Source organism: Lycium barbarum, chromosome 11 (assembly GCF_019175385.1).
Source record: "Lycium barbarum isolate Lr01 chromosome 11, ASM1917538v2, whole genome shotgun sequence".
NCBI classification, from domain to species: domain Eukaryota; kingdom Viridiplantae; phylum Streptophyta; class Magnoliopsida; order Solanales; family Solanaceae; genus Lycium; species Lycium barbarum.
The window spans coordinates 101100399-101116179 of record NC_083347.1 but is presented as its reverse complement, the minus strand read 5'-3'; the positions used below and the strand labels follow the sequence as shown (position 1 = coordinate 101116179).

General features: G+C 33.8%; 2 protein-coding genes and 1 long non-coding RNA gene across 6 annotated transcripts; 1 reads left to right on the top strand and 2 right to left on the bottom strand.

Annotated features, from left to right (window-relative positions):
* Nucleotides 1–36: 36 nt before the first annotated feature.
* On the bottom strand, nucleotides 37–1558 carry LOC132617777 (uncharacterized). The gene is made up of 3 exons (XR_009573829.1): nucleotides 1331–1558; nucleotides 950–1149; nucleotides 37–337 (listed from the first exon to the last, which is right to left on the bottom strand). It is a non-coding gene; the product is annotated as an uncharacterized LOC132617777 (long non-coding RNA).
* Nucleotides 1559–5231: 3673 nt separating this feature from the next.
* LOC132617776 (ammonium transporter 1 member 3) lies at nucleotides 5232–7795 on the top strand. Its single transcript, XM_060332851.1, has 2 exons — nucleotides 5232–6198; nucleotides 6874–7795. Exons 1-2 carry the CDS (start codon nucleotides 5460–5462, stop codon nucleotides 7518–7520), a joined length of 1386 nt encoding a protein of 461 aa, XP_060188834.1. The 5' UTR covers nucleotides 5232–5459; the 3' UTR covers nucleotides 7521–7795.
* A 1137-nt stretch (nucleotides 7796–8932) lies between these two features.
* Nucleotides 8933–15181, bottom strand: LOC132618298 (uncharacterized). 4 transcript variants are annotated; one of them, XM_060333367.1, is made up of 4 exons: nucleotides 15026–15137; nucleotides 13005–13103; nucleotides 10351–10976; nucleotides 8933–9240 (listed from the first exon to the last, which is right to left on the bottom strand). In XM_060333367.1, the coding sequence occupies exons 3-4, from the start codon at nucleotides 10810–10812 to the stop codon at nucleotides 9214–9216; spliced, it is 489 nt and encodes a 162-aa protein (XP_060189350.1). In that variant the 5' UTR covers nucleotides 10813–10976; nucleotides 13005–13103; nucleotides 15026–15137; the 3' UTR covers nucleotides 8933–9213. The 4 variants fall into 4 exon arrangements, with proteins under 4 accessions (XP_060189350.1, XP_060189349.1, XP_060189352.1 ...); XM_060333366.1 differs by lacking the exon at nucleotides 13005–13103 and having other exon boundaries at nucleotides 15026–15181; XM_060333369.1 differs by lacking the exons at nucleotides 13005–13103; nucleotides 15026–15137 and adding an exon at nucleotides 14830–14984.
* Between the last annotated feature and the right edge of the window lie 600 nt (nucleotides 15182–15781).

The window sequence follows — 15781 nt, the reverse complement described above, 5'->3', positions numbered from 1 at the left end:
CGACTCAATAAAAGAAAAATACTTTGTAAACTATTTAGAAGAAAAATAGTCATTCATTATAAAATGTTAGGGTAAATTTGCACAATCATAAGCATAGTATATCATTAGAACTACTTCCTAAAGAAGAGCATGTCATGCCACTAATATAGATCCTTTGGAACATTGCATAAAAGTAAACTAACTTACTTCTCATATTTAGATAGACAGGTACATTTAAAAAATGTAACTTGATGTTCCCTACTAATTAAGAATATGGACATGGAATCTGTGAACTTACCTCAAGGGTATTTGAAGAGTGATATTAAAGAAGAGAAAAAAGGAGAGTCCTCCTAAGCCCCTGCCAAAGCAAGATATGGGTTAGGTTTAGAGAGAGAGATCAATGAGAGGAGATAAACTTTAACAAATTGACTTGAAATGAGAGCGTCACTTCGAATGTACATAACATCGATGTGAGGTTTACTATATTCTTATCATTTCAGTAAAATACTAGTAACAAGGCCAAGGATTACTATTAATTTATCATATTCTTGCCATTTCAACAAAAAAATGGCATGCATGTGAAAATGAGGCACAAGAACTTATATGCACTGACAGAATTACGCAACAAAAGAATCCAAAGGAAGGAACTGCTACAAATGAACATTAAACTAATTAACTACATGTTGAAAAAGGGAAATAAACAAAAATTGAAACCTCGACAAAGAAAAAATTCAGCAAAATTATGAAATCAACAACCAGAACAAAGAAATTTCAAATCCAATCTAAGAAGTAAGGGAGAAAGAGGAAGAGATAATACGGAAAGAGCAATTGAAGAGCAGAGCTCTCCAATCTATGCAATTGAAACTAAGGAGGAGAAAATAAAATATAATTAGTTGTTTTACCAATCACCACCAAAGTAACCTAGGAATTGTTACTAATTTACTGAGAAATTGAGAGGTTCATTCCTTACCTCTCAACTATGAGCCACCCAATGATCACCATCGAGTACTTTCCATTGTTGGAGTCGTCGTCTTTTTCTTCTTCTTCTTATTCTTCTTCTTCTTCTTCTTCTTCCTCCTCCTCCTCTTCCTCTTCCTCCTCTTCTTCTTCTTCTTCTTCTTCTTCTTCTTCTTCTTCGTCTTCTTCTTCCTCCTCCTCCTCCTCCTCCTCCTATTGAACTCAAAAAGAAAAACCCAATGTGCAATTGGATACCTTTTAATTATTTGGTCCATCTCTAAAAATTCTTATATTTCAATTTCAAAACCCAAGAGATAAAATCTAAAAGTCCTTAATGAAAACAGTAATTAAGAGAAATTACCAACATGCAACACTTGAGGAATCAAAAACTAACCAGAGACTAAGAACATTATAGAGACGCTGACATGGATATAAGAAACAACGAAGCATAGTTCAAACTAATACCGAGTTCAGAACAAAAATTTATCAGAACAAAATAAACTTAAAGATGGTGATCCAAAACTAGCAAACTCCTAGAGAGAACTGAAGCAAAAAGGGTGAGAGAGGGAGAGTGATGAAAGAGCAGAAGCAAAAGTGAAGAAGAAATTTCTAGAATGAACGAACGGACACTTGTTTACTCAGAATGAACGCGGTCAAGTTACCAATTTGCCCATATTAATAGTTTAAATTTACCGAAATACCCTTCGTCGTACCCAAACTCTCACTTATTAATAGTTTAAATATATATTAAACTAGTGTACTTGTCCGCGCTTCGCGCGGTCATAAAACATATCAATTGTTTAAATAGTTTTTCAATAAAACACTTCAACATAAAAGAGATAAAAGATCTCATGTTATATATAAAATATTAATTGATCCTACAAAAAGAAGAGGAGAAAGAAACAAAAATAAAATAAAGAACTTGACGAATAGTTGCTTAGAACTTTCTAAACTCACACGTAACTTGTTTATATGTATCCTTCACCTCTTAAAATTTGAATTATTTCTCTCTTTTTACCTCTCAGAGAATCTCTGTGTAAAAGAATTCAACACAACTAATTTTAGGGAGTTTATACTAATAGTTTTGATAGTACTACACCTCTTATTTAACCGATAATTCCTTTAGATAACTTTTAGGCTCTTTAAAATAAGATTGAAAAAAAATAGGGGAATAAAATAAAAGATGAGAAAAAGATAAATGCCTTTCCTAATACCATGACACACACATACACTTTCTATTACTGTGCCGCTCTTTTCTTTATTTATTTATTAAAAAAATACCATTTACAAAGTAAATTCTAATAGATTTCGCAAAAACACTCAATCTCAAAGCAATATAATAAACAATCATTTCCAATTGTGAAGCGCCATAAGACAAATCATATACTCCTAAGTTATTATGCCACACGATACAATATAAAATTTAAAAAGTTTAAAAAAGAATTAGCAGGCAATATTAAGAAGATAACTTCTCCAAGCACAAGAAATATTTTTCACGTGTATCAAAATAAAATCCTTGTGGTCTATTACTCTTCAGACTTGAATGCCTCTTTTCTTGATCGACCCAAACTTCTTGGACTCATCTTCAAGCAAAGCAACACTATATTTATAAGTAGAACTTTGATATATATATATATATGTAGATGGATTAGCCATCAGCTTTATATATATATATATATATATATATATATATATATATATATATATATATATTTACCGGATTGTTATGATGTTATTGAGTGCTCTTAATTTGAAATGAGAATAATGATTAGATTTACCATATTCGACTAAAATATGTATATTCTTAAAAGTAAAATAGATCAGTCTAAATTTTGTGCATTTGATTTATTTAAAATAAAAGTCATAATTATAAATAAATATATTGTCATCTAATTTTCTGTAAGTATATAAGTATCTACCTTTTAAAAAAAAAATCAAAGAAGTAATATCTTATTATCATTTAGAAAGAATAAAATTTAATAATATAAAAATGAGTAAGTTAAAATATTAAACAGAATCCTTAATTCCATAAGTAAAGGATTTGAATTGCATGAATTTGCATCACACTTTCTTCCTCCCGTTATACTCCTTCCGCTTTTTACTTTTTCATCGTTTTTTTTTTCCTTCTATTTTTATGTCTTTCCTCCTCCCCCTTTTCCCCAATAATGTGCTTTTTTGCAATAACTCGTACTCACTAACTAAATACATGCTGTTAAACACTCCATTGGTAATGTTCTATCTACCATATTCATTTAAACATATATGGAGGGATGAGGGATCTAGAGATCAATACTACTAATTAAAATACAACTTAGTTACATTTTCTATAACATATGGCTTACAACAATGAAAGTTATACATCGCCCGATTCTAATATATATATTTTGAGCAGTGCCCTCTATTCATTTCTCTGTTTTCTTTTTTCCCTCCGTTCCTTCTTTGTCACAACACCATACGCTTTATACATAAGAGGATAGTTGTATGTAAATCTCTTTCTAATGATCTATTTGTTACTGTATATAATGATAAGATTTTACTTACTGAAAAATTATTATTGTTCCTTTGGCGACATGGCCGATTGGTGGTGGCAATCCAGATCTTTAATAATGGTTTCTCTTGATGGGTCATATCGAAAAGCCGACCATTTGGTTGAATTGAGGTAAGATGCATATGAGTTGACACTCTTTCAGTTTTGTGTTGCCGCCAACATCACCATTGTGATTTATGATAGTCATCAGGATCTAAATAGATATTTGGGGCAAGTTCATATTTTTTGTAGAGGATTTTCCAGAGTAAGCCAATCTTCACTTACACTAAAAGGATATATATTATAGTTGATGGCTTTTCATTTTCTTATGCAATAAAATTGTGAGTCATTTGCATTTGAAGTAAATATCACATTTATTACAAAATTGAATTCAATCTAATGAATACCATATTGAATGGACACCATAATCATCCACGTCCATTACTATACACTGAATTGGAAGAGAACTAATTTTCAGAACAACCATGAGTAAGTTGGCTGATGACTTTTTAGCTTTCTAATAGAATTCAGATGGGTTGTTCTTAATTTTTCATTTAATAGAGAATTTCAGGAATTTTAAGGTTTGTCTTAAAGATAATGCTACGTGGGTTTTAACTCTGCATTTATGTTGAGGCTTTTGTTAAGCCATTTAGGTTGCTACGTGGGCTTTGGCAGTATATATTATTATGTATAAAAATGGAGAAAAAAGGCAAAAAAAAGAGAAAAAACATAAATAGAAATGGAGGCCATAGAGAGGTGCCACATCACCTTTTCTATGCCTAACTTTATATTATATATAGATTAGAAAAGAATAAGAGTTATATTTTTTAAAAAACAAACTAAAAAAGCAAATAAGAGAAACAAATGAAAAAAGATGAGATTTACTAGTAATATATACTCTCTTTTCTACCACGTGCAGATATTTTCTCTTTTTTCTCATTCTATGACGTCAAAGAACCATTGTTGGAGTCGTCTTCTTCTTCTTCTTCTTCTTCGTCTTCTTCTTCCTCCTCCTCCTCCTCCTCCTCCTCCTATTGAACTCAAAAAGAAAAACCCAATGTGCAATTGGATACCTTTTAATTATTTGGTCCATCTCTAAAAATTCTTATATTTCAATTTCAAAACCCAAGAGATAAAATCTAAAAGTCCTTAATGAAAACAGTAATTAAGAGAAATTACCAACATGCAACACTTGAGGAATCAAAAACTAACCAGAGACTAAGAACATTATAGAGACGCTGACATGGATATAAGAAACAATGAAGCATAGTTCAAACTAATGCCGAGTTCAGAACAAAAATTTATCAGAACAAAATAAACTTAAAGATGGTGATCCAAAACTAGCAAACTCCTAGAGAGAACTGAAGCAAAAAGGGTGAGAGAGGAAGAGTGATGAAAGAGTAGAAGCAAAAGTGAAGAAGAAATTTCTAGAATGAACGAACGGACACTTGTTTACTCAGAATGAACGCGGTCAAGTTACCAATTTGCCCATATTAATAGTTTAAATTTACCGAAATACCCTTCGTCGTACCCAAACTCTCACTTATTAATAGTTTAAATATATATTAAATTAGAAAAGAATAAGAGTTATATATTTTTTTTAAAACAAACTAAAAAAGCAAATAAGAGAAACAAATGAAAAAAGATGAGATTTACTAGTAATATATACTCTCTTTTCTACCACGTGCAGATATTTTCTCTTTTTTCTCATTCTATGACGTCAAAGAACCAAGTTGTCCAGCTGATGATATCTTCGTTATCCTAAAAGGAACCACCCAATTTCCTGTTATCCATACCAAAACCATTCATTGATTCAAAATGCACAACTTGTCAAAACAAGTCCTTGAGAATATACTCCTCCAAGTTTGTGGGAACCACCCCACTTATATTTTGCCAGCTCACTAAACTACCCTTCAAAAAGCACCCAAAATTTCTTCTTTTAAGTATCCATATAGCAAGAAAAAAGAAAAGAATATCAATCTTTTCTTAAGCAACAATGGATTCTTCATGGGAAGCTAGTGTTACCGATTCCATAAATGCCATTTATCTTTTATTCTCAGCTTACTTAGTATTTATAATGCAATTAGGTTTTGCCATGCTATGTGCAGGCTCAGTCAGGGCGAAAAACGCCCTGAATATTATGCTTACCAACGTCGTTGACGCGGTTGTTGGTAGCCTTTCTTATTACCTTTTCGGTTTTGCTTTTGCTTTTGGCGAGTCGTCGAATCCATTTATAGGCACTAGTTATTTTGCACTTAAAGACATTCCTTCTAGTTCTTATGACTATAGTTTCTTTCTTTATCAATGGGCTTTTGCTATTGCTGTAGCTGGTATTACTAGTGGATCAATAGCTGAACGTACACAATTTACAGCTTATCTTTTTTTCTCATTTTTTCTTACTGGTTTTGTTTATCCTGTTGTTGCACATTGGCTTTGGTCTTCTAATGGTTGGTTAAGTCCTAATTCAAGTTCTTTATTATTTGGTTCTGGTGCTATTGATTTTGCTGGCAGTGGTGTGGTTCATTTGGTTGGTGGGATTGCTGGTTTTTGGGGTGCAATTATTGAAGGACCAAGAGTTGGAAGATTTGATGCATTTGGTAAACCTGTGAAAATGAGAGGCCATAATGCAACTCTAGTTGTGCTTGGAACATTTTTGTTGTGGTTTGGATGGTTCGGGTTTAACCCGGGCTCGTTCAACAAGATTCTTGTCCCGTACCCACATATGGTTGACCAAGGTAATGTTAGAGTTTGTCTTGATTTTCTTAACTTATTTGGATTTTACATGATTTTCTTATTTTATTTGGATTTTACTTGATTTTCTACCTTTTATTCAAATTTTATCTTTTTCTGAAGGAAGGACAAAAAGTTTACCGATCATTATTTTTTCCAAAAAGAAATTATAAATTTTTCATATTTGGATAGCCCCTATCTTTTCAGAGGAAAGACTTTGGATTTCTACAAAGTGAGTATTATTCCTTCCCACCATAACATCCACAATGTCGTTGTTAAAAGAGTTTTGTTTAGGCGAATATTATTCTCTCAATAGTTTATATATTTTCTGTTATATTAATATTAGTTTTCTCTAACGTAGGTCAATTAACAACAAACCCAGTGTAATCCCACAAGTGGACAAGTGTGGTCAAGGGAGGGTAGGACGTAGACACACCTTACCCCTACCTTTGTGTGTGTAGATAAACTGTTTCTGATAGACCCTCAAAAGAAGTGTAATCAAACACGATAGAAAGGAAAATAACAACCACAAAATAGCACGATAAAAAATTGACCAAACCATATGAAGTATTATGCACTCTTTTAGTATACTTCTCTTTATTTCTTATTTTTATTTATCGTTGTTAAATGTATGCAATTGTTAACTTCCGCATGACACATTATTATTTCGATCCCAACAGGTAACTGGACCTCCGTGGGCCGGACCGCGGTCACAACGACGCTGGCAGGCTCCACGGCGGGGATCGCCACCTTGTTCGGTCGTAGGATACTGGTGGGACACTGGGATGCAATGGATGTATGCAATGGAGTCCTTGGTGGGTTCGTCGCGATCACTTCAGGTTGCTCAGTGGTTGAACCATGGGCTGCAATTGTGTGTGGGTTTTGTGCAGCTTGGGTTCTAATTGGACTCAACATTTTAGCGCTTAAATTCAAATTCGACGATCCGTTAGAAGCAGCACAATTGCATGGAGGGTGTGGAGCTTGGGGTTTGATTTTTACAGGGTTGTTTGCTAAAGAAGAATTTGTATTACAAGCTTATAATGCTGGTAAAACACAAACTATACGACCTTCCGGGCTAATTTTAGGAGGTGGATGGGGTTTATTCGGGGCACAAATAGTTGAACTTTTGAGCGTTGTTGTTTGGGTAAGTTTGACAATGGGGCCTCTATTCTATCTACTTCAGAAACTTGGAATTCTGAGGATATCGTCAGACGAGGAGGTTGCTGGTCTTGATATCTCGAGTCATGGAGGTTATGCCTACGATGCTAGTCAAGAAGAAAGCGGTCATCGCTTCTATGGCGAGTATTTAAGGATGCAGCACCAATGATAAGATTAAGCAGCACCGCAAAATTGTTAATGTTTTTTAAAGCCAACTTGTGCACACCTCAGCTAAAAGATTGCTTTTATCCAATGTATTTATGCAACTTTGTAATTTTCCCACAACTTTGCTGTATTTGGGGGCTTCAAGGGCGGCTGAAGGGTAAGAGGCTGCTCAAGCCATGGCTTTAGGCCCCAAATTCTGAAAGTTCCAAAATACTACTCCATACTATATTGTTTTATAATTTATGTAATTATATTAATAAGAGATTCCAAATTTTAACATTTTTTGTATTTGGTTGAGGTTGTATATAGATCAGTGAATGAATAAGGGTAATTTTTTCTCTCATTTTTTGTATATTTACCTTCCTCTTCAATTCAAATTTTTCCTCCATGTACATTCCTTTCTTTTTTTACAATTTTGATATTTCACTTTCTAACTTCAACATAGTTTCTCTGATTTAGCTACTTCTTCTTTAATTTATCTATAAACAAAATAGCAACTTCATTTTTATTTCATCATTGTTGTATGATTTTATGAAAAAGTTTAATACACCTTTTAATAGAGTTTTGCTTTAGGCCACCACCATCGTCGAGCCACCCCAAGTAAGTTTAACGACTTTTGAGTATGATTCAATGAACATGAATATTTTGGTACTGAGAAAACTTGTTGCATATATCAGAGAACCCTCCATTAATTATTGACGTTTATTGCTGCAGCCACATGCTGTTTCATAGGATATAATGCTTCAAAATCTCAACCATCATAAGGAATGTGAAAATGAAGTAAAATCTTAATTTTTTTACTGTTTGGACCAATTTTGTTTCCCTATTTCCATTGCACAACTAAATAGTAACACAGTCCTTGATCTGTACAAGTATGGCATCAGTTTGAGGTTTTCCACCTGCTGAAGGAATTATAACACCAGAAACCATATAAGTAACCAGACTAACTTGCTTATTAGTATTGATCAACTGGAATGACAGATCTTGAGCATCAAAAATTAGAAAAGGTGCATGTGATGGTACAGCTACGTCTAAAGCTTGTCATACACATCCGTGCAACATTGACCTGAAATGAACATAATAGAGCAATAGCCGCTTGGTGTTCTGCTGAGCAAGAACACATAGTAAGTATTGCAGACATGGAACCTGGCTTTTGGTTATTTAATGTCTTTAACTAAATGGCTAAGTTTTGACTAGTGTGTTAACAATGTATAGTATCATAACAGACAAGTCTGACAAAGAAAACTTCAGTGACACTGCTCCCAAACGTAAAACAGAATTAAATATTATTTAAAGTTTATCCCTCGATTGAACATTTGATACCAGGAACAATATGAAGATTTCATATGCTCCAACATGACTGAGAAGGGTGAAGGATGAATAACAAAAAAAAAAAAAAGATTTGGCAACTATAAAAGTTCTACAAGTCACAATAATTAACCATCCAAAAGTCATATGACAAAATTATGCTAAAAGAAAAGCTCGTTTGATTCTCGAAATCCCAAGTGTATCAGACAAGTTGGGCAGGAGAGCGTATATCAGTAGTACAATATGATGTCTTAGTCACCAAAAATGTGTATATCGGGAAAATCGTATCCTATGCTACCAAATCACAACTTTAGTTGTAAGTCAATGATCAGCTCTCCTTCCTGTTGTTGCTGGGCTTGGGCCTCTTGCTGTTGCTGGGCTTGGGTTTCTTACTGTTGTTGGGCCTGGGCCTGTGCCTGAAAATAGAATGATTCAACCAAATTATAAAGCTTTAAATCCTTCAGTTAATTGGGATCTTTACACCAATAACCGGCTGAATTCACAGTTAACTTTTTCTAGCCGGTATATATAGATTATACATTAAATATACTTAGTTATACACATATTATACGTATGTTATATATCCGTCGAATGCTTTTAGTTTAAGAGGTTGAATGAATGCTAGATATTTAGCTTAATTTTTAAATTATAAAATTCTTCTACTTTCAAGAATTTTCGTAGTAGTAATTTCCATGAAAGGTACTAATTCCTAGACAAAATAACTTCAAAAGTATTGCAAGCAAGTCTACGAATTCTGTACGATCATAATTAAGTACTATTTCTTTAGGTAGAGTGGTAATTAGTAAGCAATATCAGACCAATCTAAAGTTAATCTGACAGCCCAATAATAAAAAAAATTAGAACTTCGAAGTAAAATCCATTTTAGCACATTAAATTACGTAATTCTTTTTACTGAGACGAGTAACTTGAAAAGTAGAACAAGGCAATCTAAGAACCTGGTACTACTCCATCCTTAACCAAGAGATCTCAAGTTCGAGCCCCCTTGGGTACAGAGTCACTATTGTTAGGAAGTGCTTTGCCCCCCAATGTGGGACTACCCGGTACAAATCCGGATTTAGTCGAGCCCCAATGTGGGTACCGGACACGGGATGGGAAACCAAAAAAAAAAAGGCAATCTAAGAAAGAAAGAGAATAGTTGAACCAAATTTAAGTTCTTTAATAAATTCTTACTACTTTCAAGAATTGATCTATTTCCCATGGAAGGTACAACCTATCTTGAAGAGTACTCCCTAAGTTTCAATGAATTTTTTCGCTTTTCGAGAGTCAATTTGACTAATATGTGAAGTTAAATTAGATTAGATTAATTCAATATCTACACAAGATATACTATAAGTTGCAGTTCTTTTCATGTCAATATGATGAAATAAAATGTATTTCAAAATATTGGTCAACCTTTGCATAAGCGAAAAAGGTTCACGTAAACTGGAACATAAGGTATAGAAGTTAATCCAAAAAAGTGTATAATTGAACCAAATTGTAAAAATCAAAAAGCTTTAAATTCGTACCTCAGGATTGTTGGTTGGAATTCTCCTTACTCGGCAGATGACTTCATTTTTTAAATCTTCTTGAACTCCTGGTATATTTGAATTTAATGAATACTCCATCATTATCCACCTGCTATTATCCATCTGAAGCTTCATGCGCTTCTTGAAACCTCTTTTTTCACCCGTGGCTTCATTAATAATGCCTATAGGTTGGCTGTCTTCTTTCCAGAAACTTTTCGAGAACCTTGATGCTGATATTTCCTTCGTAGTAGTCACGAAGTATTTGACTGTTGGATTTGAAGGGTCTCCGACAGCACGAGCAAAGAAGACCGATGGGTTTATATCGCCATACACATCTGCAAAGTTGATTGTAGCTTGAGGCGGGCTGGCTCGTCCCGTTGCATAATCTTCCAGAATATCAAGCATTTCAGTATCGCTGGGGTCAAACATCCATCCTCTAGTAGGTATCCAATTATCCGCCATTAATGTTGTCACCAAGGGCGTAGCTAGCAAACTTAGTAACTAAGACAATCTATAAGTTCAATGGCAAGTTCAGAACCCAAAATCCTGGCTTCGCCTCTATTTTGTCACAGAAGCCCTCAACCGTGCAGCAGTTTCAAGTTCCACAGCAAGTTTCACTGGGTAATCTGCAAGATATTAGCCATTTTCAATAACTAATAAGTAATAACGAAAATTACAGAATAAAAACATGACAACATCCAAAAAGAACAATTTTCGAAAGTTGATCACTGCCCAGGTGACAAGACTAATCAGATTTACTCCCGAAACCAGTAAACTGATACAAAAAAGGACAGACATTAACAGAAATCTGTATATTTTCTGCATAATTTTGAAATAAATACGTCCACTACTCAATGAATTAAAAAGATACTAAGATCAGGTTAACAAAGCTACAGTAAAGAAACAAGACCAAGGTAATTCATTCTTCAACAAAAAAAAAAAAAAAAAACCAGCATGTTTGTTATCCCAGATCAATTTAAGCAGGCTCATGTCATGCTTCAACTCTTTAGACCTTAAGAGTTTTAAAATCTCATTTATATGTTAGCTCAAACAAACAGATCAGCTATATGGAATTAAAATTCATTAAAATAAATTATATTCATTAAAAGGTGCCTATTTTGAATTTTTATTTACACCAAGTTTCAACAACTTATTGATTGAGGATCAATATCTGTTGTTTTTATTGCACATAGTTAGATAGGAAAAAGGAACCTAACTGAACAGTAGATTTAACACTATACATTAACCTCATATGACCATCATACTGTTTGTGCAAGAGCAAGCTACTGTCTTTTTTGCCTCACATACATAGCTTGAAGTTTTAGTTCTTACTGATCTCGACAATCCACTTACAAATTTCAGCTGTTCAAGATTGTAATAAAAGGGCAAAGGGCAGCCCGGTGGGCAGTAAGCTCCCGCTATGCATGGGGTCTGGGGAAGGGCTAGACCACAAGGGTCTATTGTACGCACTCTTACCCTGCAACTGCAAGAGGCTGTTTCCACGGCTCGAACCCGTGACCTCCTGGTCACATGGCAGCAAGGCTCCCCTTCAGGATTGCAATATCACTACAATTTCCAATACAATCATCTACCGAAAGCCTAGTGTCAACCCTTTGGAAAGAAACACTGGCAGGATACTAATTGAACTATTATGCAGATTGGCAATTGTTCATAGCATCTTTCCAATATTAATACTAAATACAGTCAAGTGCAACATGATATAATAATGTGAAATAACATAACATTAAGTCTATTCCTTGTGCTTGAACAGTTGATTGACCAAACTATTCTACAGTTGTTTCTAACTTGGTTAGATAGTTTGTTGGAAAAAAAGAGTAGTGGTATACTAATACACCACTAAGAACTGGATGTGCAAATGTTACAAACTAAGAACTGGATCTTAACAATCCACTTACTGATTTCAGCTGATCAAGATTGCTATACCACTACAATTTCCAATACAATCATCTACCAAAAGCCTAGTGTCAACCCTTTGGAAAGAAACATTGGCGGCATACTAGTTGAACTATTATGCAGATTGACAATTGTCCATAGCATCTTTCCAACATTAATATGAAATACAGTCAAGGGCAACCTGAGAGCTGACATAACATCTGGACATAACTGCCAATACAACCATCATAAGTCTACAAAGTCTCTACGAGTGTTTTACAACAGTACTACTGCTGGGACAGTAAACTCGAATAAATAAAAAATACGATAGGATGACATTGAGTATAAAACTAGTTAATTACTCCGAACGTTTAATTGACTTATGATGCCTGCATGTTTCCTTGGGTCTATCTATTACGACTATCATCACTTTCATAATTGCTTACTTGTTTCATCATTTTCTTCTTATATTATCAGTACATTTTTATTTTCAAACCCCCTCTCCTGCCTTTGGCTTTGGCTTCTCGTTAATCTTTCTCCATGATTCTGTATAATAATGACAATGATTAAATCTTTCTCTAAGTAGCTTAGAATTACTTCTCATTCAAGTTTCTATTTCTTAGAACATCAATAAGTTATTTGGCCAAATGAAATAACTATCCCGAATTCCACAGCAAAGTTACAAAGTATTGCCACTTCCATACATTTCTAGAGAGCTGAAAACTGAGCTTTTAATTTATTCGACAACAACAACAACATACCCAGTGAAATCACACAAAGTGTGGTCTAGGAAGGGTAGAGTGTACGTGGACCTGACCCCTACCTTAGGAGGTAGAGGGACTATTTCCCGTAGACCCTCCCTGCACAAGGACAGACAATTTAAAGTAGCACGAAAAAAGAAATAACGAGAGCGAATAATAGTCTTAAAAAAAGGAGCCGTAACTACCAAAAAATAATGTGATAATCGAAGTACAAGAAACAACCGATAAGAACAGAAATCGAAGGACAAGAAACTACAAGAGTAATACTAGGACTAATAGTATGCAAGAATACACATGACGACGCTCAACCACCCACAAATTAATATGATAAGTGAAGTACAAGAAACAACCAATAATAACAGAAATTGAAGGACAAGAAAATATAAGAGTAATACTAGGACTTCTAGTAAGCAAGAATACGCATGACGACGCTCAGCCACCCACAAATTAATATGATAAGTGAAGTACAAGAAACAACCGATAATAGCAGAAATTGAAGGACAAGAAAATACAAGAGTAATACGAGGACTAATAGTATGCAAGAATACACATGACGACGCTCAACCACCCACAAATTAACATGATAAGTGAAGTACAAGAAACACCAGATAATAGCAGAAATTGAAGGACAAGAAAATACAAGAGTAATACGAGGACTAATAGTATGCAAGAATACACATGACGACGCTCAACCACCCACAAATTAATATGATAAGTGAAGTACAAGAAACAACCGATAATAACAGAAATTGAAGGACAAGAAAATATAAGAGTAATACTAGGACTAATAGTATGCAAGAATACACATGACGACGCTCAACCACCCACAAATTAATATGATAAGTGAAGTACAAGAAACAACCGATAATAGATGAAATTGAAGGACAAGAAAATACAAGAGTAATACGAGGACTACTAGTATGCAAGAATACGCAAACGATGCTTAACCACCCACAAATTAACATGATAAGTGAAGTACAAGAAACAACCAATAATAGTAGAAATTGAAGGACAAGAAAATACAAGAGTAATACGAGGACTAATAGTATGCAAGAATACACATGACGACGCTCAACCATCCACAAATTAATATGATAAGTGAAGTACAAGAAACAACCGATAATAACAGAAATTGAAAGATAAGAAAATATAAGAGTAATACTAGGACTACTAGTATGCAAGAATACGCATGACGACGCTCAACCACCCACAAATTAACATGATAAGTGAAGTACAAGAAACAACCGATAATAGCAGAAATTGAAGGACAAGAAAATACAAGAGTAATACGAGGACTAATAGTATGCAAGAATACACATGACGGCGCTCAACCACCCACAAATTAATATGATAAGTGAAGTACAAGAAACAACCGATAATAACAGAAATTGAAGGACAAGAAAATATAATAGTAATACTAGGACTACTAGTATGCAAGAATACGCATGACAACGCTCAACTTCTATATTTATTAACTCTATTCAGGTCCATTTCACTGCAATATTTAGCAGTGTGCCTTTACCATGAAAGGCTAAATATGGGATTACTCATACCCACAGTCCAACAATCCACTCCAAACTACCAGATTCTAGCAATACACAATACTCATAAACAATATACCAATTGAAATCCCAAAATTGGAAGCGAATAAGCCATGGCAAAATACTATAAAAAGCATGATAAAGTCTGAAAAAAGAGCAGTAACTAGCACAAATTACAGGAAACTAGCACAAATTACAGGAAACTAGCACAAATTACACGATAATAGAAATATACAAGAAACCGAGGGCCAAGTAAAATAGTATGCAAGAATATGCGTTACAACCTCAACTACCCACTGCAGATTAACCCCAAATAAATCAGGTTGAATAATCCTCTATATTTGTTACAGCTCCATTTCACTCTAATATTATTAAACACTGTGTGTAAGGCTAAATATGGGATTACTCAAGTGATGGTTTTATGTATTAAAACTGCTCCCATTTCATTCAAAGCTTCAAAAGAAGTGATGTAAAACTTACCGAAAATTACTCAAATTTTGTGCTCGAGGAACATGTGTGGAGAATAGACAAGAGAGGAAAAAGGGGAAAAGCGTCCAGATCTTCTAATATAATATTACGACCTACACTAGTCGGAAGATTACAAAAAATTATTTAATTAATGCTTCCCTACTATAGCTATTGGGATAATTAGTAGGCGTTTGGCCGTACCATGATTTCATATTTTGTAGCCGTTTGGTCATAAAAATTATTCATTTTTTTTCAAAAAATTTTTTCACATTTTTTACTTTTAGGAGTTTGGCCATAAATATTCGAAATACAATTTTGGAGTTGTATTCCGGAATACCAAAAATAAGAAAAATTAATTTTTCAAATTTTTTTCACTTTTTACACTACGTAACCGTTTGGCCATAAAAATTATTCACTTTTTTCCGGAATTTTTTTCACTTTTTTTACTTTTAGGCGTTTGGCCATAAATTTTCGAAATATAACTCCGGAGTTGTATTCTGGAATATCAAATACAAGAAAAACTTATTTTTCAAAAAAATTTTACCTTTTTACACTACAGTTCATCAAAAACTACAATTTGAAAAATTATGGCCAAACACAACTCCAACTTCAAAAATTTCAAAAAAAGTGAATTTGTTTTTGGTATTTATGGCCAAACGGCACCATTTTCCTTTTTAAATCTCAAACTCTCCAGCATGATATGTGATTTTAAATGTAAAACTTGACCCCTAAATTTATATTTTGTAAAAAAAAAAAAAATCAATAGGT

Bases quoted from the DNA above. Each gene is read 5' to 3' on its own strand.
- LOC132617776 (XM_060332851.1), top strand. From the start codon at position 5,460: ATGGATTCTTCATGGGAAGCTAGTGTTACCGATTCCATAAATGCCATT. The intron at 6,199-6,873 runs GTAATGTTAGAG...CGATCCCAACAG, and splicing joins CCCACATATGGTTGACCAAG to GTAACTGGACCTCCGTGGGC.
- LOC132618298 (XM_060333366.1), bottom strand. From the start codon at position 10,812: ATGGCGGATAATTGGATACCTACTAGAGGATGGATGTTTGACCCCAGC. The intron at 9,241-10,350 runs GTACGAATTTAA...TTCTATTTTCAG, and splicing joins TTCCAACCAACAATCCTGAG to GCACAGGCCCAGGCCCAACA.